Genomic DNA, 22177 nt, shown 5'->3' with positions numbered 1-22177 from the left:
ACAAACACATGGAGGCTAAACAATACACTACTTAATAACCAACGGATCACTGAAGAAATCAAAGCAGAAATAAAAAAATACCTAGAAACAAATGACTATGAAAACACGACTCAAAACCTATGGGATGCAGCAAACGCAGTTCTAAGAGGGAAGTTTATTGCAATACAATCCTACCTCAACAAACAAGAAACATCTCAAATAAACTACCTAACATTACGTCTAAAGCAATTAGAGAAAGAAGAACAAAAAAACACCAAAGTAAGCAGAAGGAAAGAAATCATAAATGTCAGATCAGGAATAAATGACAGCGAAATGAAGGAAACAATAGCAAAGATCAATAAAACTAAAAGCTGGTTCTTTAGGAAGATAAACAACATTGATAAACCATTAGCTGGACACATCAAGAAAAAAGGGGAGAAGACTCAAATCAATAGAATTAGAAATGAAAAAGGAGAAATAACAACTGACACTGCAGAAATACAAAGGATCATGAGAGATTACTACAAGCAACTATATACCAATAAAATGGACAACTTGGAAGAAATGGACACTTTTTTAGAAAAGCACAACTTTCCGAGAATGAACCATGAAGAAATAGAAAATATAAACAGACCGATCAGAAGCATTGAAATGGAGACTGACTATGAATAAAAATCTTCCAACAAACAGAAGCCCAGGACCAGATGCTTTCATTGGCGAATTCTATCAAACATTTAGAGAAGAGCTAACACCCATCCTTCCCAAACTTTTCCAAAATATAGCAGAGGAAGGAACACTCTCAAACTCATTCTACAAGACCACCATCACCCTGATACCAAAACAAGACAAGGATGTCACAAAGAAAGAAAACTACAGGCCAATATCACTGATGAACATAGATGTAAAAATCCTCAATTAAATACTGGCAAACAGAATCCAATAGCACATGACAAGGATCATACACCATGATCAAGTGGGGTTTATCCCAGGAATGCAAGTTCTTCAACATACTCAAATCTATCAATGTGATAAACCATATTACAAAATTGAAGGAGAAAACCACATGATCATCTCAATAGATTCAGAAAAACTTTCGACAAAATTCAACACCCATTTGTGATAAAAACCTTCCAGAAAGTAAGCACAGAGAGAACTTACTTCAACATAATAAAGGCCATAAATGACAAACCCACAGCCAACATCATTCTCGATAGTGAAAAACTGAAACCATTTCTAGTAAGATCAGGAACAAGACAAGGTCGTCCATTCTCGACACTATTATTCAACATAGTTTTGGAGGTTTTAGCTACAGCAATCAGAGAAGGAAAAGAAATAAAAGGAATCCAAATCGGAAAAGAAGAAGTAAAGCTGTCACTCTTTGCAGATGCCATGATACTACACATAGAGAATCCTAAAGAGGCTACCAGAAAACTACTAGCGCTAATCAATGAATTTGGTAAAGTAGCAGGATACAAAATTAATGCACAGAAATCTCTTGCATCCCTATACACTAATGATGAAAAATCTGAAAGAGAAATTAAGGAAACCCTCCCATTTACCATTGCAACAAAAAGAATAAAATACCTAGGAATAAACCTGCCTAAGGAGACAAAAGACCTGTATGCAGAAAACTATAAGACAATGATGAAAGAAATTCAAGAGGGTACAAACAGAGAGATATACCATGTTCTTGGATCAGAAGAATCAACACTGTGAAAATTACTATACTACCCAAAGCAACCTACATATTCAATGCAATCCCTATCAAACTACCAATGGCATTTTTCATAGAACTAGAACAAATAATTTCACAATCTGTATGGAAACACGAAAGACCCCGAACAGCCAAAGCAATCTGGAGAAAGAAAAATGGAGCTGGAGGAATCAATCTCCCGGACTTCAAACTATACTACAAGCTACAGTAATCAAGACAGTGTGGTACTGCGCAAAAACAGAAATATTGATCAATGGAACCGCATAGAAAGCCCAGAGATAAACCCCTGCACATATGGTCACCTTATATTTGATAAAGGAGGCAAGAATATAAATGGAGAAAAGACAGCCTCTTCAATAAGTGGTGCTGGCTTCAATAATTGGTGCTGGGAAAACTGGACAGCTACATGTAAAAGAATGAAATTAGAACACTCCCTAGCACCATACACAAAAATAAACTCAAAATGAATTAAAGACTTAAATGTAAGGTCAGACACTATCAAACTCTTAGAGGAAAACATAGGCAGAACACCCTATGACATAAATCACAGCAAGATCCTTTTTGACCCACCTCCTAGAAAAATGGAAATAAAAATAAACAAATGGGACCTAATGAAACTTAAAAGCTTTTGCACAGCAAAGGAAAACATAAATAAGACGAAAAGACAACCCTCAGAATGGGAGAAAATATTTGCAAATGAAGCAACTGACAAAGGATTAATCTCCAAAATTTTCAAGCAGCTCATGCAGCTCAATATCAGAAAAACAAACAACCCAATCCCTAAATGGGCAGAAGACCTAAATAGACATTTCTCCAAAGAAGATATACACATTGCCAACACATGAAAGGATGCTCAACATCGCTAATCATTAGAGAAATGCAAGTCAAAACTACAATGAGATATCACCTCACACTGCTCAGAATGGCCATCATCACAAAATCTACAAACAATAAATGCTAGAGAGGGTGTGGAGAAAAGGGAATCCTCTTGCACTGTTGGTGGGAATGTACGTTGATACAGCCACTCTGGGGAACAGTATGGAGGTTCCTTATAAAACTAAAAATAGAACTACCATATGACCCAGCAATCCCACTACTGGGCATATACCCTGAGAAAACCATAATTCATAAATAGTCATGTACCACAATGTTCATTTCAGCTCTATTTACAATAGCCAGGACATGGGAGCAACCTAAGTGTCCATTGACAGATGAATGGATAAAGAAGATGTGGCACATATATACAATGGAATATTACTCAGCCATAAAAAGAAACAAAATTGAGTTATTTGTAGTGAGGTGGATCGACCTAGAGTCTGTCACACAGAGTGAAGTAAGTCAGAAAGAGTAAAACAAATACCATATGCTGACACATATATATGGAATCTGACAACAAAAAAAAAAGGTTCTGAAGAACCTAGGGGCAGAACAGGAATAAAGATGCAGATGTAGAGAATGGATTTGAGGACACGGGGAGGGGGAAGGGTAAGCTGGGATGAAATGAGAGAGTGACATGGACATATATACACTACCAAATGTAAAACTGATAGCTAGTGGAAAGCAGCCGCACAGCACAGGGAGATCAGCTCGGTGCTCTGTGAACACCTAGAGAGGTGGGATAGGGAGGGTGGGAGGGAGACGCAAGAGGGAGAAGATATGGGAATATATGTATATGTATAGCTGATTCACTTTATTATAAAGCAGAAACTAACACACCATTGTAGAGCGATTATCCTGCAATACAGATGTTAAAAAAAAAAGGAAATAGTATTGCTAATCAATATGTTGAAGTAGGATAGAATAAATCAAATTAATACCTAAAGACATGGCCATGAAGTCTCAAGCTGCTCCTCCTTTTCTATATAGGGAGGAGCAGCTTGAGACTAGAATAGATGGAAGTAATAAAGAGCGGTATATTTGGGGGAAACAGTTTATATCTGGCAAGATGGACCTGACGCTAAAAGGGGAGGGGGTAAGAGGAGTGGAACCCTTCCAAATCTGTACCCAAGTAGTCAGGTAGCCTTGGGAAGGTGACAAAGAGCTACATCAAAAATTGTTTAGAAGTCTGGCAATTTCCCAAAAGGTTACACAGAGTTACCATATGATCCAGCAATTCTACTCTTAACGTATATGCTTCCCCAAATTAAAAACATATGCCCATACAGAAAACCTGTACGCAAATGTTCATAACAGCATTATTCATAATAGCCAAAAAGTGGAGACAAACCAAATGTTTATCAAGTGATGAGTGGATAAACAAAATGCAGTATATCTATATGGAATATTATTCAGCCGTAAAAAGAATACTGATACATGCTACAGCATCGATGAATCTTAAAAGTTATACAAAGTGAAAGAAGTCAGACACAAAAGGCTGCATACTGTATGATTCCATTTTTATGAACTGTCCAGAATAGGTAAATTCATAGAGACAGAAGATTGATTAATGCTTGCCTGAAGCCAAGGAGAAGCGAGAATGGGGAGTGACTGCTAATGGGTATGGAGTTTCTTTTTGGGGTGATGAAGTATTCTGGAATTAGATGGTGGTAATGGTTGCACAACTCTGTAAGTATACTAAGAAAAAATAATAAATGTAACTTTAAAAGAGTGAAAAATAATTGTTTAGAAAATAATGTATTGGACATCATGACAAGGGTGATAGAGGAGCAAGTTAGGTGGAGAAGCAAAACAGACTGTGAGATTTTAAGCGTGAGGGAGAAGAGGAATTAGCAGTGTTCTGGGGCAGATTTACATAATATAGTAAAGACCATCCTCACAAGGAGAAGCAATCATGTTCCATTTCTGGGGCCCCTGGATTCTAATCCGAATCCCCTGAGAGACACAGGAGAGGAAAAGAGTATCTTTATCTCCCACACTAACCCTTGCCAGAGTTGGTGGTGCCTCTGTGTGGCATGTGGAACACACAGGTCACAAACATTTAGAGTACAACCAGTGGCGCCACTGAGAGGCCCTGGCCCCTTCAGATCCAGATGAGAGTGGTTCAAACCCACAATCCACTCCTGTGGAAATCCAAAGATTTCTGCACAATCCATGTTGACAATGCTTACCTTGATTCTAAGATGCCTTTTCCTCTGAATTAAGTAACCTTTCCACGTGAGCTGTCCCTGTTCCACACCTTGTCAGCCCAGCTAGGGAACTCATTCTTGTCCTTGAGGGCTACAAGCTAACTGCTCTCACATGGTGTTTGTATTCACAGTAAATCTTATTGAATGTTTGGGGAAATGGAAGGATGTTCGTATAACAGAAAATAGCTTCAAATGGGATTTTAGACATATCTGTTCTTTAAAAGCCTTCAGCCATCCCACGACTAAGAACTTTTCAGAGGCCAGTTCACCTCATATAGTGCCCAGTCTTGCACTGGCTAGAAAGCTGCTTCCATTCCCACCCCATGTTCCATTTTCACTTCTCCGCAATACTTCAAACTCTTTCCATTCTATTATGTAGAGCAACATTTCTCAGTCAAGGGTGGTTTTTCTCCTCATGGATGATTTGGTAATGTTTGGAGATATTTCTGGTTTCCACAACTTGGTGGAAGGGGGATTACTATAGACACCTAGTGGGTTGAAGATAGGGATGCTGCTAAACATCCTACACTGCATGGGAAATTTCCCCCCCACCCCCCACCCCACAACAAAGAACTATCTGATCCAAAAATGTCAATAGAGCCAATGTTGAAAAACCATGATACAGAGAGCAAGTCAGCTCTCTCCAACCTCCTTATCCTGGACTCCAAGTCTCCCGCATCTTTGTATGTCCACAACCCATGAGACAGTTCCCTCCATTAAATTGAAAGGGGCCCCAATCCTCGCTGTGACACGCAAGAGCAACATAGACCCTGAGATTTCCTTTAACACGAGGTGCCCTTCTCAGAAAAAAGTTGTAGTTTTGAATAGAATTTTTCCCTAATACATATAGAATAATGTTCTCATCCATACTCAACTCTACTTACTCTGCCAGAAAGAGAAAGAGAGAAAGAGAAGAATGTAAATAGTGTGGGTGATTCTGTCCCACGTTCCACTAGAGCATATGCCCCAGAGGAACGCAGGAAGAGAGATGTGAATCTGATGTTCCTTCAGTTGGTCTCAGTTCCTGAATCGCTCTCAGAGTATGAGCATCTCACCATACTGAGTGTGATTCAAGTGTTTAAAGATACATTTTTTTTTGTACAACACGGTCCCTAAATGCAAGCCAACTACTTCATCAGGTGTTTAACTGAGAAAACAGCAATCTGTTCTGACGCTGGAGGAAAAACTGGCTGAGTTGGATGCTATAGCAGCTTTGAGCGTGCATAAAAAGGGCCATGTATATGGTACTTTCAGAGTGAATTAAGAGATTTTTTTTGGTATGATTTTTCACCTCGATCATTGACTTTAGAACCAAATTCTATGTAAAATGTAACTCCATGTTAGGGGAGAGGTGGTGAAGAATTAGAGGTCTTGGGGTAGAGCTCGGAGGGAAATTAGAGGGATGGTGAGAAGGAAGAGGAAAGAAAAGAAGAAATTGTGAGCTAAGATCAGGAAGGCAAAGAAGCCTGAGAGAGCACTTCGTTAGTCTATCCATTTTCAGGGACATCTATTTGATAATTGAAAGGAAAACTTACTAATGTTATAAAAGGCAAGCTGCACCACGGAGAGCTTAGTCTGTTGCAATATTGATCTTTTAAAGACATTACTGTGCAATGTAGGATCAAATTCTGTAAACTTCCAATGTAATGCCTGCTGAATTGTTAACTCTCTTTTCTAGGGCGCCTAATGTGAAATTTTGCCATATTTGTTTTTTAAGTTGAGTTATGTGTTAGTTTTTTTTTTTTAATTTAAAAAGCCACCAAGTAAATGCCATAAATTCTAGACAGTTTGTTTAAATATTAAACAGCAAGTAACAATGGCAGCTCTTCCAGGTGTACCTTTGAAGTCTGTGTTTATATTGTATGTGCAAGTGGCTTTGTGTGTGTGTAAACAGGTTGAAAAGTAGGTGGTTACTACTTATCTCTGTCTTTGCTGGTGTAAATTCTGCCAGTGGTCCACCCTCAGTAATTTGAAATGGAGACTATTCTTCTGATTGTTAAGGTGAGATGGGGAAAAGGAAAATTAACTCATAAATATTACATGGGTCAAAAATGTTATTTGAGGTTTGGAAAGATAAATTCTGTAGTAATCATTTCAGAAATTCCCATTTTAGTTAAATACAATATCTTCAAAATTGTGCTATGGTGCATCGCATAGGCTTTCTCCAACTTGGGAACTTTCTGAATAATGCACTAAATAAAGGGAAAATTGTTCTCTGCTAAGCACTATTTTCGACACATAAAATTTTGTAGTGATTTTCTTTTATTTGGGCATACATTAAGGATATAGATAATTTCTCTGGACCCAATTGTTACCTTTTACTGCTCCTATAAAGTCAAATTTATGAAAATCAGTTTAGAATGGAGAATCACAGAAATTAAACACTGGATTGGAAATATTGAAAAGGGTATAGGGATGGAAGACAGTTACCTAATAGGTTTTAGGTGCCTAACCCTGTAGTGCTACTAGAAAGAAAGTATTATTGGGATTTCAGAGAAAGAACACATTAAAATCAAGGTAATAACTGTTTGAGACAGAATTTGAATCTGATTCAGTGGGATTCCAATCCATATTCTTTTCTCTACAACATTCTGCTCAGCTACCTAAACTCCATAATGAATTCGGTAATCTTAAATATAGGAAACATTAGGATATAAATACATGCAAACTTCACTATAATACTGTTCACTCTAGGCTTATATTCTGTACAAATATTCCTATTCTGCACCATCTGAGTTAATCAGAGCAATGTACCAGAATCTCATGGAGTGCACACAATAAAGATTTATTTATCACTTACATCACAGTCCAATGCTGTTCAGGCAACTCTCCTTCGTAGCTCTCTTTCACAAGGTGACTCAGGGATCTAGTCTCCTTCCATTCTGTGATGTTGCCATCCCAAACTTGAGGCCTCCAAGGCATTCATGGTAAGGGAAGTGAGAGCTGAGACAAGCATTCAAGGGGTTTTAAAACCAGTGGAGCATGTCACTTTCGCCAATACATCAGGATGTAGACCCGGTCATACATACCCAACCTAAGTGCAAGGGAGGCTGAGATATGTAGCCTTCCTGTCTGTTCAGAAAGAGACAAATGAAAGTGAATTTGGGAAACCCATAGCACTGTCTCTTCCACACCATTTAAAGGAATTTATTTCTTCAAGTAGAAAAACACCCAATGAATTTTATGTAAGGGTCAAAGTCAAGTTTATGACATGGACACTAGGTTACGTGCCACAAATGTAGCATGTTTTGCGATGGGAGGCTTGAAATATTAGAAAAATGTGTTCCTGAAAGTTAGTGGGAGGAAATCAGGCAGTCAGTCCTAAATATCAAATAGCCCAGTAAGGAAAATACCAAAAAAGAAGTGATCCAATAAGGTCAGAAGCCAAGCATGGAGAGCAGGAAAGAATATGGATAGAAGAACAAGTAAGAGTATATGGTTTAGGATTAAGGGTATGTAAAAATATCATAGCTAATGTTCATTATTTACTATAAGCCAGTCATAGTACAGGTTATTGATCTCCATAACAACCATATGAGGTAAGTTGTATTATCTTACTTTATAAGTGATGAAACAGAGGCCCAGAGTTTACTTAATTTACCCATAGTCCCACAGCTACTCATAGACAGAGCTGGGATCCAAACCCAGGCTAAGCCTGACTCCAGAGTCTATGCTTTTAACCTTTATTCTTTATTGTCACTCTTAAAGACAAACACTGTTGGATTTCCTCTTTTATGTGATACCTGGTTTATGACTTAGAGGCAGCTTTTCAAAAGAAAATGTAAAAGGCTGGATGTCAAAGTTCCAATGTACTTTATCACCCACTGACTCATCAGGCTATATTGGGACTTTCTTTTTCCCTGATCTCATTTCCTCTTCGCAAAGTAATTATTTAAAAGACTGCACAAACCTATAGATACCTTACTCCATCACCCTGCTCACAGACCCCTGCCTTTGCCATTCCAGATCAGAGGAAATCCTACTTCTAAATTCCTCCAGAGTAGGAAGTTCACAACTTCCTTTGCAATCTGTCTCAATATTTTGTAATCTGTAAATACATTAGATATGTAGCATCTGGAATGTAAGAGAAATCAGAAATTCTTCATCAAAGTTCCAGGAAGACCAGTAAATTCAGAATAGCGTATGAACCAAAGTGGCAAAAAGTATGTTTTCTGCAGACCCTTCACACTTATAGAGAAGTCGACAAATCAATCTGGGTGTTATCTTTTTCCTTCTCCATCTTATCTATTCCATATGCAGAGTTACTGCAGACTGAAGGAGAAGAAACTACTGCTTTCTTTCTTAAGAATCCTTCTTCCTTGGCCCTATGTGGTCTGAACATCTCTCAAGAAAATTTTGAATAGTCCCTGAAAGCAGGGGTAACATTGATAGTATTTAATGACCTGTATTGTAACCCTGATCAATCAGGCCTGGATATCAGCCAATCAGAAGGAACTAGGGCTGTGAGCAGGGTCCAGCTGTCCTGGTATTGACCAACTGAACATCAGTCCTGCCCTTCACCTTGTTCTGTGGGGTTCTGGCAGGCAGACTAAAGGAGACTGTGATCTCCTGTGCATTCCCCCTGTGCTAACATACATGCTGAGGGCCACATGCTAGCTTTCTCTGTATCAGGCATTTTTTAAGCAAAATCTGAGCATTAAAATCTGAGCCTTTTTTGGGCTTTCCATGGAATAGTGTTACTTGCATTTCAAACTCTGCTTATTTATCTCACATAGCTGAAATTCCTGTTATATTTCAATGATTTGGGGGGTGATTGGTTTGTATTGGATATATTTCTCTCCATTTAAAAAAATCATTAATTGGATCTAGCTTGTTCTGGAAACTTACCATGTGGCTTAGTGAAAGATGAACCCATCTTCACTAGAATATTTAGTTACCGGATTCCAATATTTTGGTTTATTGCAAAAGATGGACCCCCTGGATTTTTTTTTTTTTTTTTTTTTTTTTTTTTTTTTTTTTTTTTTTTTTTGCCGTACACGGGCCTCTCACTGCCGTGGCCTCTCCCGTCGCGGAGCACAGGCTCCGGACGCGGACGCGCAGGCTCAGCGGCCATGGCTCACGGGCCCAGCCGCTTCGCGGCATGTGGGATCTTCCTGGACCGGGGCACGGACCCGTGTCCCCTGCAACGGCAGGCGGACTCTCAACTACTGCGCCACCAGGGAGGCCCCCCCCCCTTGATTTTGAGAGTGTAAAAGCGCCCCTGACCCCACCCATCATTTCTTGCACCCTTCCTGAACCATAAACTTAGGTCTTTGTGCCATAGTTTAAGCCTGTCCCATTTTCTGCTCTGCTCAGAGGAGCTGGTCATCACTTGACAAAGACTGTTACTTGTCCCATCTATTAATTTACCCCTTCTTCCTTTTAGTAGAACTCCAGTTTTAGAGGGGGGCACATGGCCAGTCCACCTTTCTTGAAAATTGCCCTGGTAATGAGATGTAAACAAAAGTGATGCATGCAAATTACTTGGTCAAAGTTTTTGTTTTTAATGGAAAACTGTGGATGCAATGCTGGTGACACAGCCTCCACCATACAGATGAGGACAACACTCTATGGAATTGGGGAGCAGCAAGAGACAAGGGGTCCTGAAGACTCCACACAGCAGAACCACCTATCTACCCTGGATCACATTCATTTTTCTCAGTTTCATGTAAGATAGATGTAAACTTCTTTCTTACTTGAGCCATTGTATTTTGGGGGGGGCCTTTGTATAGGTGGTTCATCTGTACCTGACTAATACATCAGAATATATGAAATACCTGAAGATTATTTCTAGGTTAAAGGTCAGTATATTGCCAAATAACGTGAGCCAAATAGTGGTTAAATGTTGAATTCTTAAACCCTGTCATTATGGTCTGAATCTTCCTGTCCTCCCAAATTCGTATGCTGAAACCCTAATCCCCAATGTGATGGCATTAGGAGGGGGCTTTCGGAGGTGATTAGGCCTTGAGGGCAGAGCCCTCATGAATGGACTAGTGCCTTTTTAAAAAAGTCTCCACAGAGCTCCCTGGTCCCTTCCAGCATGTGAGGATACAATGAGAAGTCTGTGCTCCAACAGCAAAGAAAACCGTAAGCAAAATGAAAAGCCAACCCACAGAAAAGGAGAAAATATTTGCAAATGATGTGACCAACAAGGGATTAATCTCCAAAGTTTACAAACAGCTCATGCGGCTCAATATCAAAAAAACCCAACCCAATCAAAAAAATGGGCAGAAGACCTAAATAGACATTTCTCCAAAGAAGACACACAAATGGCCAAGAGACACATGAAAAGATGCTCAGCATTGTTAATTATTAGAGAAATGCATATCAAAACTACAATGAGATATCACCTCACACCAGTCAGAATGGCCATCAACAAAAAATCTACAGACGATAAGTGTTGGAGAGGGTGTGGAGAAAAGGGAACCCTCCTACACTGTTGGTGGGAATGCTAATTGGTACAGCTACTATGGAGAACCGTATGGAGGTTCCTTAAAAAACTAAAAATAGAGCTACTATATGATCCAGCAATCCCACTCCTAGGCATGTATCTGGAGAAAAACATAGTTCAAAAGGATACATGCACCCCAATGTTCCTTGCAGAGCTGTTTACAATAGCCAAGACATGGAAGCAACCTAAATGTCCATCGACAGATGAATGGATAAAGAAGATGTGGTACATATATACAATGGAGTATTACTCAGCCATTAAAAAGAATGAAACAATGCCATTTGCAGCGATGTGGATGGACTTGAAGATTATCATCCTAAGTGAAGTAAATCAGACAGAGAAAGACAAATATCATATGATATTTATATATGTGGAATCTTAAAAAAAATGATACGAACTTATTTACAAAACAGAAACAGACTCACAGACTTAGAGAATGAACTTGTGGTTACCAGGGGGAAGGGAAAGGGGGCTGGAGGGATTGGGAGTTTGGGATTGACATGTACACACTACTATATTTAAAATAGATAACCAAGAAGGAACTACTGTATAGCACAGGGAACTCTGCTAAATATTCTGTAATAACCTAAATGGGGAAAGAATTTGAAAAAGAATAGATATATGTATATGTATAACTGAATCACTTTACTGTGTACCTGAAACTAACACAACATTGTTAATCCACTGTGCTCCAATATAAAAAAGAAAAAAACAAAATGACCTTCATGAAAACGTGTTTTCGTAAGTGAATTGTTACTACCCCGCCCTCCCTCAAATTGTATCAGGACACTTATGTGAGAGAGTAACCACTGTAAAACCATTGTTGATGTATATGTATAACTTAACCACTTTGCTATACACCTGAAACTAACACAACATTGCTAATCAACTACGCTCCAACATAAAAAAAAAAAGTCTGTTCTCCGGAAGAGAGTCCTCAGTCAACCACACTGGCACCTGATCTTGAACATCCAGCTTCCAGAATTGTGAGATATAAATTCCTGCTGTTTATAAACTACCCAGTCTGTGGTATTTTGTTATAGGAGCCCCAACAGACTAAGACACCTGTCCGAACTGGACTGAACATTTTCCTCTAGGATTAGAGTCAAAATACTTGACAATTCATACAACATGGGCCAACCAGTCAGAATAGTTCTGGTAATGATTTAAGATCAGCATGCAATGATTTATATCAGCCCTGAATTTCATTGGGTAAAAGACTATTAGAATTAATTGGGCTAGGAAGAAAGATGATTGGAAAGTGACGCAAAAAGCAATATTATTGAACTGAACTGAACTTGAATTGTTCCTTTCCAAGGATGTGTAGTTTCCTAGGTGGGCAGTTCTCATGCCCTGAAGTCATCTTCATTCTTGAAGGTCTCAGAGAGAATAGTTTGACTTTTAAATCCCTGCCCTCAGTGGAAACCATGAGCTGGGATTATCTACCAGCCCAACTTTGAGTGTTGTTTGGATATATTAAGAACTAATTCCCTCTTCTTAAGATCTGGGGCAGAGGATGCAATACTCAGAGCTTTTAACAATGGAAGCAAAATTCCCAGCTGATAAAAACTACCCCCTATACTTTTTGTCTCCCTCCCTCTCCAGCAGTAACCCCTATCAAGAAATAGGAATGTATCACTTCCATGCAAGATTTTATACTTCTGCAGCAAATATGACAAAATGTTCCCACCTCATAATATGAGGGTGGTGACTATGTGAAAACCTGATTAGTTTTTGGTGTGCTTGAAATATTTTATGAAACATTTATAAACTTTGAAATATGTTATGCTTTATAATATTATAATTAAATATATAACAATATTTTTTAAAATGCAGTCAAAAACTCTAAGTGATTTTCACAGTAGCAAAAAATAAAATGAACTCAATGGGCTACCTGACTTGTTATGATTAGTTTTGTATGATGTCACTGTTTACAAGGTTAAGGGAATCTAATTACTTTAATTTTTTCACATATTTCTTACTTTCAAAAACTGTTAATGATGTCTGTCTTTCTGAACAGTTTCCATCAACCTATGGATGACATAATGCTCCAATAAGGGTCTACTGCGAAGTACAACACCAAGTTTCCTCACAAGTACCATATTCTACTCTTCCCTTTCTAATCTCGCTCATGCCAGGTCATTTGATTTAAGTAACACTAGGAATACAGTGTTATTTTCTTTCTGCTGGCTTTCCTTGATTATTCTTCAGGTCCATCTGTCTAAATACAGGGGTTTCATCTATCTTGATTGAATTGCATTTTTTCAACTTCTTAAGGAAGTTAAATCTTACAATGTCAACATCATTTCTTAATAAAGCAATGAACTTGTTATAGAAGTAAACAGAAGGCCTGAACTCCTGAGAAAAATATTGGAAATCTCCTCACATAATAGTTGGTTAAAAACTAGGAATGACCACTATGGCTTTGTCAAAAGCTTATCACATCCAATTGACCTAACATTCCCTTCTGATTTGATGAAACCTGAAAATAAAAACATCAGTTAAAATCTAACTCAAGAGTAATGGGTTCATCTTCATGACACACTCAGGATACAGGGAGAAAAGTGATCTGGACTTGGCAACGGTGAACTATGTGCAAAGGTAATTGAAGGAATGTGGTTTACCAGTTCTCACCCCCCCCACTCCCCAAATTAACCAAAGTTAGTGCCTTAAGATAATACAATAATAAACCAACAGATACTTTAAGAGCCTGAAAGTGGTAAAGTACTTCCCAAATACTGATTCAGGGGAAGAATCTAGAGGTCATGAAAAATCAACATATAGTCTGAGGGTTGTGGAGAGAGAGTCCTCACTCAGCAGCAGTTACCAGCCCCATGATTCCAATGATTATGTGATTGTGAAGCCCCACCCTGCTTTATCACTACCTGACAGTTCCTTTCTTCAGTCTCTTACTTTGTGCTTCTCATCCCTCTCTCTCACCTACCGCAAATCAGCAGCTGCTAGCAATAACTTAAACCTTGGAAAGTGCGCAGCCTGGGGGCAACTGCTTCTTGTTCTATACTCCAGGGCAGTGGTTCTCAAAGAGTAGTCCCTAGAGCAGTAGCATCAACATCGACCTGGGAACTTGTTAGAATTACAGATTCTTAGGTCTCACCCCATGCCTACTGAATGGGAAACTCTAAGAGTGGAGCCAAGTGAGCTTTGAAAAGGCTCTCCAAGTGATTCAGATGCACAATAAAATTTGAGAATCACTGCTCCAGGGAAGAGGATTCTTAGAAGTCTGAAGTGCTTGAAGACCTCAGGCAAAGCTCTGATTCTTGAGGGATCTCAAAACCCCTCTGAATTGGAGGCAAGATCTTGAATCCTCAAATGAATCAGTCTCGATTTTCTATAACACGTCTCTGGAAGTAGATAGCTAACACTTTTGGAGAGCACTTACCAGGTCCAGGTACTGTGTTAAGTACATATCCTGTTGTGGTGTCAACTGTCTCATGTTACAAGTGAGGAAACCTAAATTTAGAAAGATTAAGTAATTTGCCCTGGGTCATATGGTTAGGAGGTGATGGAGCCAGGATTCAAAGCCATGCAAGCTGATTTTACTGTACTGTTTGATTTCCTGGTTCTGTGAAAAGGAGTAGTGAAATACAGCTCTAGGCTGAAAGTTACTGATTAGACTCATTCAAGGAGATTGAGCCTTGGGACTTCTTCTTTACCTTGGGCTTTTTGAATTATCTGTAGAAGCTAGTGTTTGCTTGAATTTCTCAGTGAGTATACTTGCTATGGTTAATAATCTTGATTCAGCTATTGGATCCATAGTTTGTTAAAGTATTAGTAATTGTATTCTAGTATTTTAATCATATAGTGCAATGGAAATAACATAGAATGGGTAAAAAATATGTGTATATGATATTGCATTTTGTTCCTTGGCAATTTTTATTGAATTACAATAATAATATATTTTTTTACAAATAAAGGTAATTTAAAAATATATATTTTCAAAGCTTCAGTTCATGTCATATTCAAATTGGAAATAAAAGCAATGTAATTTATAAATGAATAGGGTAGTAGTATATATTGAATTGATGTAGTTATAAAAATAATTTTCGTGGAATTTTTTCTTTTGAGATATATATATTGTGAAAATACGTGCTTTTGTGTTAAATCAAAACAACAACATAAAAGTTACATGTATAAGTGTATTAGAAGAATCCCAAGACTTTACTTAGGTGCTTACTTGGTTCTTTATACAAGCAAGCAATCCGTACTGTCATATAGTGGCATTGTAAGTCTACTTAACTTCTACTTAAAGGACATTCATAGTGAAGGTCATCAAAAAGCTTTTTTTTTTTAAAAGTAATGAACTAGCTTAAATTTCTACTTGTTTTGATAAAATATTAAAGTCTAGCTATAATTAGCACTAAGCACTTCCAAATAGATTGTGGTTTAAATATTAATAATTGATGTGGCCTATACCTTCCATATAGAAGGTGTTGATACATGTTTCATTTTTACACATGGATATTTAATGTCAAAAATGTATGCACTAAGAAAACCATATAATGCTCTGTGAAAAAATATCAACCCCAAAAGATTTGCATCTGACAGGGGTTTGTGCTGGGAGAGAAGAAAGGATATCTACCTCAATTTTTATGAAAATTTCACATGTCTGTTGAAAAAAGTCCTACCAAGCAGTTAAAAAGGCTTCATATTGAAAGAGCTAGTAGATCGGTGCCCCCACAAGGATTAGGAAAAAAAAAACAAATGCAATATAATAAAAATATCATTTGATCTAAGAATGCATTCATTCCCCACCACGCCAGCTAGATGAAGTGGGAAATACTCAGTTGCCTTAGTTGGGACAAACTCAAAATTTGGATTAGGTCCTCGAAATGAGCAGATGACCTCTGGATAGGATGATTCAGTAGGCTGCTTTAATAATATACCATTACTTCTCTTAGAACAAAAATCACTCAGTTTGGGGAGACTGCAGATGAAAGGGAAATTTGACACTTGCAGAGATTAGTTTTAGTTTGCTTTGTAATGCATTACCCACAGCAAATTTACCTCTATCTTTAGGAATAAGGATGACATCTGTCATGAAGCCTCTTACATTTTTTCTGTCTGCTATTTCCAGTGTCATATATCTGACATGTGATAACCCCCTTTATAAACTCTAATGTTAGGGAGAAGATTTTATTCCTTTCGGGTGCCCACATGGCTATTCCTGACCTACTTGCAAATATATGACAAGATCCAGTGCACATTATCTTATTCTGAGGTTTCTGTTTCTGACATTGAACACACCTTTCAAGAATAAATTAACCTTTATTATGTGTACCTAGGCATCAGTAAATGAAAACTTAAGAATTCACTTGCCCTCATTTTATGTGGATACCTTTTTGCCTGCCTTTGATGCATTGTTAACATTTTACGTCACAAGAAAATATCTTTTTTGTTTTTGCTTTCAGAGCTAAACATTTAAATCCTGAAGCATTTTGTTTCTTTGCAATCATCTTTGTTAGAATTTTTTTAAAAAGTGTTGATCAGAATGTTGTCTTAGTTGTTACTGACAGCTGTTAAAATGCTGCTAAAAATATAGCGCCAACTACTGAAAAGATAACTGCTCCTGTGAAGTCCTAATGAGAAATTCTAAATGAGTTTTTCATCAAGTTCGACAAAGACTCTTATTTCCCACACCTGACCCACTGGATTGTTTCACTTTTCCGTGGTTGTTATTGCACATAATATCAGAGAAACAGCCTTGATGCATAATTCTAATGAGCCCACAAACCATGCAGTTATTTATGTAAGATTAGCACAGTTATTTAAAGGTGATGAATTTCCTGCACTAAACCAAGAAAAAGAGAAGGAAAGAATAATTGCAAATATCTTTATTTTTATTAAAATACACTGCTCTGAGTTCCTACCCCTCCCCCTTTTTCAACTACTGTACATTATTTCTAAATTTAGAACATCAGTGTAGGCACAGTGAAATCTGATTTGCTTCTAATAATATGGCATACTAATTGTGATGCATGTGCTGTTTGGTGCTCTGTCATCTCAAAATCTGGTCATAGAAATGTATGAGGTTTGTGTGTTTTCTGTTTAAAATGACTACAAATGAAATTAAGGTAGACAGATGAATAAATAGTTTGGTAAACAAATATGGAAATTAATGAGTAAGCAGAGCTAATAAAATATTCCAAGTAGTCCAGAAAATTGAATTTGGTCTATTTTGGATATTAACTAAAACTCTGATATGTTTTGTATTTCTCTTCTGGTCCACAATTTCTTATTTGCTTGCAATGTTTATAAACTGTAACATGTGTGTTTTGCAATAAACAAAGAAGTTCTATCTTATATTATTCTCCTATTCATCTTTGCTCTCCAACACCCCCCTCCTCTCTCTCTCTGACTCTCTCTTTCTCAACTCTTTCCAACAGCTGGTAACAGACAGGAAAAAAAAGAAAAAAAAAAGCTTAGCTTTTTAGAAAGAAAAAAAAAAGTGCCAGCATGACTAGGCTTATTAATGAAGTTAACTATGACCAAATGCTTAGTCTTTAACTTCTTAAAATTATTGAATACAATTAAATTATATGATACTTAATGGGCTTTACTTTCCTATCAGTAAATAAAGATATAAAGGAGTGGTATTTAATACATTTCAAAATATATTCAATTTGGGGGGGTTGCTTAAAATTTCTCGGCTTAAACAACTCCATGCCTTTTATTTCTCCCCCAGTGTCAGCTGTTTGAAGAAGTGGGATTTGGATCAGAGAACTAAGGGGTGGTTCTGCTAAAGCTGAAATAAAGAGCAAGGGAGGATTTTTTCCAACACAAACTTAGATGATATTAAGCTTTGTATCTGAAGTTATATAATAGAGGATGTGACGTCACACATGTAAATTGCAAACGCAGAGCCGTGCACTTTATGGTAGCAAACCTCAGGGAGTTTGACACTAATGGGATGAGGGAGGGAGGTGTCCTGAGGTACAGCGACTGTGCAAGGAGGGTGAACAATTGTCAAAAGGGACAGATCTTATGCTGCTTCAAGCTTTGAGACTATTTGGCAGATGTAAATAGTCTCCAACGATTTGGAGATGAAATTAAGGTCCATTTCTGTGCTTTTCCTTTCTTAATTTTTATTTTTCTTAAAAACACATTTCTACCCTTTTGCAAAGAAAAAATACATCTAAAAGGATGAAAAGAACAAAGTTTGTTAAGAGCTTAAAAAACAGCAAATAATGACATTTCTAGGCGTACATTTTTAAAGTTGATAGGGCTCTATTAATGAGCATTGGAACGAAGAATATTCTGAACAACCAGGAAAAACCTGCATCTCCATCTTTGATGGAGTCTCTCAGAGACACTACTTGTGGGGTGATTCCCAGCAAAACCAGTGCCACCTTTTCTTCAGATGAGGGAGCCACAGATCTTATCTTGGAGCTGTTTTCCTTTTAGGGTGGCACAAGACCACCTCTTGCAGCCAGCAAAAGTAAATGAAGAGAAGACGGAAACTTTATCGTTCAAAAGTTTGGGCAAATACCCAAATACTCAGATTTCCAAAAATAAAGTTTTGCCTGTTAGTAATGGCAAGATCCCCTAACATCTCTGTCAAAGGATAAGAGAAACTGATATACATGGGCATATGGACCTCCCCATGAGCTATTTTGGTGTGAAAAAGTTTCAAAAGAATATATATAAATGCTTAAAAACTCAATCTTAGTTTTATAATACGAAACTGTTATAAAGCATGGAAGATTAAAATTTGAAATTGGACAAGAGAAAAACGCAAGAAGAAATCTTCTAGATTTCTAAAATATTGCAGTTATAACCCCGCTTTACAACAGAGTCTGATCCCTGACAAGATGTTTGTAATAGAAATTACTGATTAAAATAGTGATGGAGTACCTAGGTAAAAAAAGTTTAAGGACAATCGTTTTGTAAAGGGGAAAAGAATAATCAAATGCCTAATTTATCGATTTTGTAAACTGAATTTACATTACAAAAGTTACCTTAAAGGAGGGTTCTTTTCCCCTAACATTTCATTATGAAAAATTTCAAACATACAAAAAAACCACCAGCTAGATTCTACTACTAGTATTGTACCATATACATGCTTTAATCACATAACTGTTCATCCTTCTGTCCATTATATCAATCCATCAGCGTCAATCCGTCCTATTTTTGATGCAGTTCAAAATTCAGTTTTTGCAGTCAATACACTTTTACATGGTGGTGCTTTTTAAAGTTCATTGAATATTTATTGTTAATTTTTTAAATGTATCATTTAATTATTGTTTTCTTGATTTCACCTAAAACATAATACTTTAAGAACTTCACCTTCCCTACCCATAAGGAAACAGGCAAAATGTTCTTTTGCTACAGGCCAGATGCCACCTTGAGCCATGCAAGAACAGGGTAGTGCCAGCACTGTGTGGGTGACGACGCAATGGACAGCTCGGGACTCGGACAGTGGGATTGTGGTTGAAGAGACGTAGTGATTGTGTTAGCAGTGCAGCTCCGTGTTTAACACAGTGGGAAGGGATTAACAACTTTCACAGCTATTTAGGAAGAAAACGGGAAAGAACCCAGCAAAGGGCAGGGGGAAGGGGTCAATAAAGCCTGTAGGAAAAGGAGTGTGTAGCCGGGAAAGGGGCGTATGTTGTCAGTTCCTGGGGTTTAATTGAGTCCTAAAGGACCAGAAGCAGGGGAGCCTGGAAGTGGTAGTGATATTCACAATGCATGCCCCCGCCCACCCCAAATCTTCTGCTAAGGGTAAGTGTAACGGTGAGGTAGAAGAGTCTGGGGCGGAAGCGTATTTCTCCCACACGTGAGTGCTCGTGAACACGAACACACACACGCACACATTTGCTCTCATGAGGGTGATCTGTGTGGCGCGGGGGGGCGGGGTGGGGGGTGGAGGACGTGGGACTTCTGGAGACTCCGGAGCCAGGAGGCACAGGCGGCTCCTCAGGGCAGCCGGAGCTGGAGAATCCCGGGACCGCGGGTCACAGCTCCATCCTCCGCCCCCCGCCGCGCTCCCTTGAGCCGCCCGCCGCCCTCTCAGCTCCGTCGCCCCCCTTTCACTTTCGCGTTTGCGTAGGTGTCTGCCCGGGCGGCGGGAGGGCTCGGGGGCGCGCGGGGCGGCGCGGGGGCGCGCGCGGCGCTCGGCGAGCAGAGAGTGGAGGGGTCCTAGCGCTCGGCCCCTTCCTCCGCTCGCTCGGCCGAGCGGGCGACGGCGGCGTCCGAGTCGCTGTCAGAGCGAGGGGACCGGTGGCGCCCGCCTCTCCTCGCCATTCTCCCCCGCACGCAGACACCCTGTCCTTCCTCGCCGCCCCCCCACGGTGGGGGTGGGGCACAGGCGCTGCGAGCCCGAGGGGGGGGGGGGGAGAGGAGCAGCCTCGCCCGGTGGGCAGCTGGGGAGCAGGAAAAGAAACTTTTCCCTGCTGCCCCCGGCGCGTGGTCCCTAGCCCGCGTCTCCCCCGCGGCTGGGAACTGCACCTGAGGCCGGGGCGCGAGGTCAGGGCTGGACTTTGGGGAGCCGTGGGGAGGGGTGTGGGGTGACGTGCATCGGGGTTCCGTTTGCTCTGGGCCTCCTCGCAGCCAGTGGCCAGGGTGGGAGGGCGGCCACGGGAGCCCCCGGCCCCCTTTCCCACCAGCTGGTGGCTGGATGCTTTGCTGCCTCCTCCCGCTGGTGAGGGTGTGACCCGGCGAGGGGGCCGCGGCGCCACGGGCTCCCCCTGCGGCCGCCCCCTTAACACACACACACACACACACACGTTCAGCCGCCCGAGCTGTCACCGGCCACCCCAGGCCTGGGGAGGGGGCGCGGAGAGCCCGTTGCGGGGCGGCCGGCTTGGGGTCATCCCGCCGGACTTCCCGGCTCCCAGGGCCGCCGCCGTCACCGCCCAGGAGACCCAGCAGCCCCGGGAGAGGGGCCCGCCTGAGGCCCGGCCGCCAGCTGCTGGGGGCGGGCGGGCGGGCGCCCGCGTCCCGCTCTGCGCGATTTGGCGCCGCCGCCTCGCCTCCTCCTGCCGGGTAACGACACTACTGCTCTATTGCTCTACCCACCGTCAGTAGGGCGACTGCCGGGATTCTCTTCCTCTCCATCCTTACTGCCGATCTGCTAATATTGGACTTGCTGGTGGCGGCAATAGCGGCGGCGGCGGGAGTTGGTTGCCCCCACCCACCCCTCGCGCCCCAGCCTCCCCACCATGTCCTAGAAAAGGTGAGTGCGGCGACAGTCACTTTGCGCTGACAGCGGCGGGAGGGGGCCCGGGGAGCACAAGGCTGCCCCAGGGAAGGCATGGTCCGCGCAGAGGGCGCGGGTTGGCGAACCGAGGTGGGTTGCGGTCAGGAGATGAGGTGCCCGCCGGGCCGCCTCCGGGCGCGGGTGCTGGGCGGCGGGCGAGCAATCGCGGCGGCTCTCCCTGCAAGATTCTAACCTAGATTCTGCAAGAAGCTGAGATCCAGGGCAAGACCGGCCCTCCGTAAAGGAGGTAAAAACTTAGTAAAAGAGACACGTCCATTCCTTTAATAATGAATAATTCGGCGGCGCAGGAGGAGCCGCTGTCTCCTCTCGTGCGCGGGCGCTAGGTCCGGGACTCCCTTCGCTCCTGCCGGCCGCCCGCGCTCGGCCCCGGGTGCGATCGATGCCCGGCTGCTCGTTTGGCCAGGAGAGCGCGCATGACCTCGGGCCCCGCGGGAAAGTTGGGACACTTGCGGGGACTCCCGGCTGCTGGTGCGCAGGGGGCCGCTCAGCGCGGGGGACTGTTGAGCACCAGTCGGGGGTTGGGACCAGCTCTCTTGCGCCGCCGCCGTCTCTCCCGCAGCCAGGGAGTTTTGTACCTGGAGCGGCGGAGAGTTCGAGTTTTCCTGGGTTCTGGGTCTGAATCCTGAAGCTTAATTAACTGTAAGGAGAGGAGGGGCCTTTGAGCACAGGGCTAACTCTCTCCCCCCTTCCGAGTTTGGCTGGTGCGGGGC

The 22177-nt window shown here is 40.9% G+C and overlaps 1 protein-coding gene across 2 annotated transcripts in view; it reads left to right on the top strand.

Annotated features, from left to right (window-relative positions):
- The first annotated feature begins 21784 nt into the window (after positions 1-21784).
- NR3C2 (nuclear receptor subfamily 3 group C member 2) overlaps positions 21785-22177 on the top strand; it is a 372131-nt gene continuing 371738 nt past the window's right edge. For both annotated transcript variants that reach the window (XM_060012126.2, XM_060012127.1), the window contains exon 1: positions 21785-21935. In XM_060012126.2, coding sequence (XP_059868109.1) covers positions 21881-21935 — 55 coding nt within the window. In that variant the 5' untranslated portion in view covers positions 21785-21880. The remainder of the gene's footprint in view (positions 21936-22177) is intronic.

Source organism: Delphinus delphis, chromosome 5, assembly GCF_949987515.2.
Source record: "Delphinus delphis chromosome 5, mDelDel1.2, whole genome shotgun sequence".
In the NCBI taxonomy this organism is placed as follows: Eukaryota; Metazoa; Chordata; class Mammalia; order Artiodactyla; family Delphinidae; genus Delphinus; species Delphinus delphis.
Note: the sequence above shows the minus strand (reverse complement) of the source record. Positions and strands in the feature narration are given on the sequence as shown.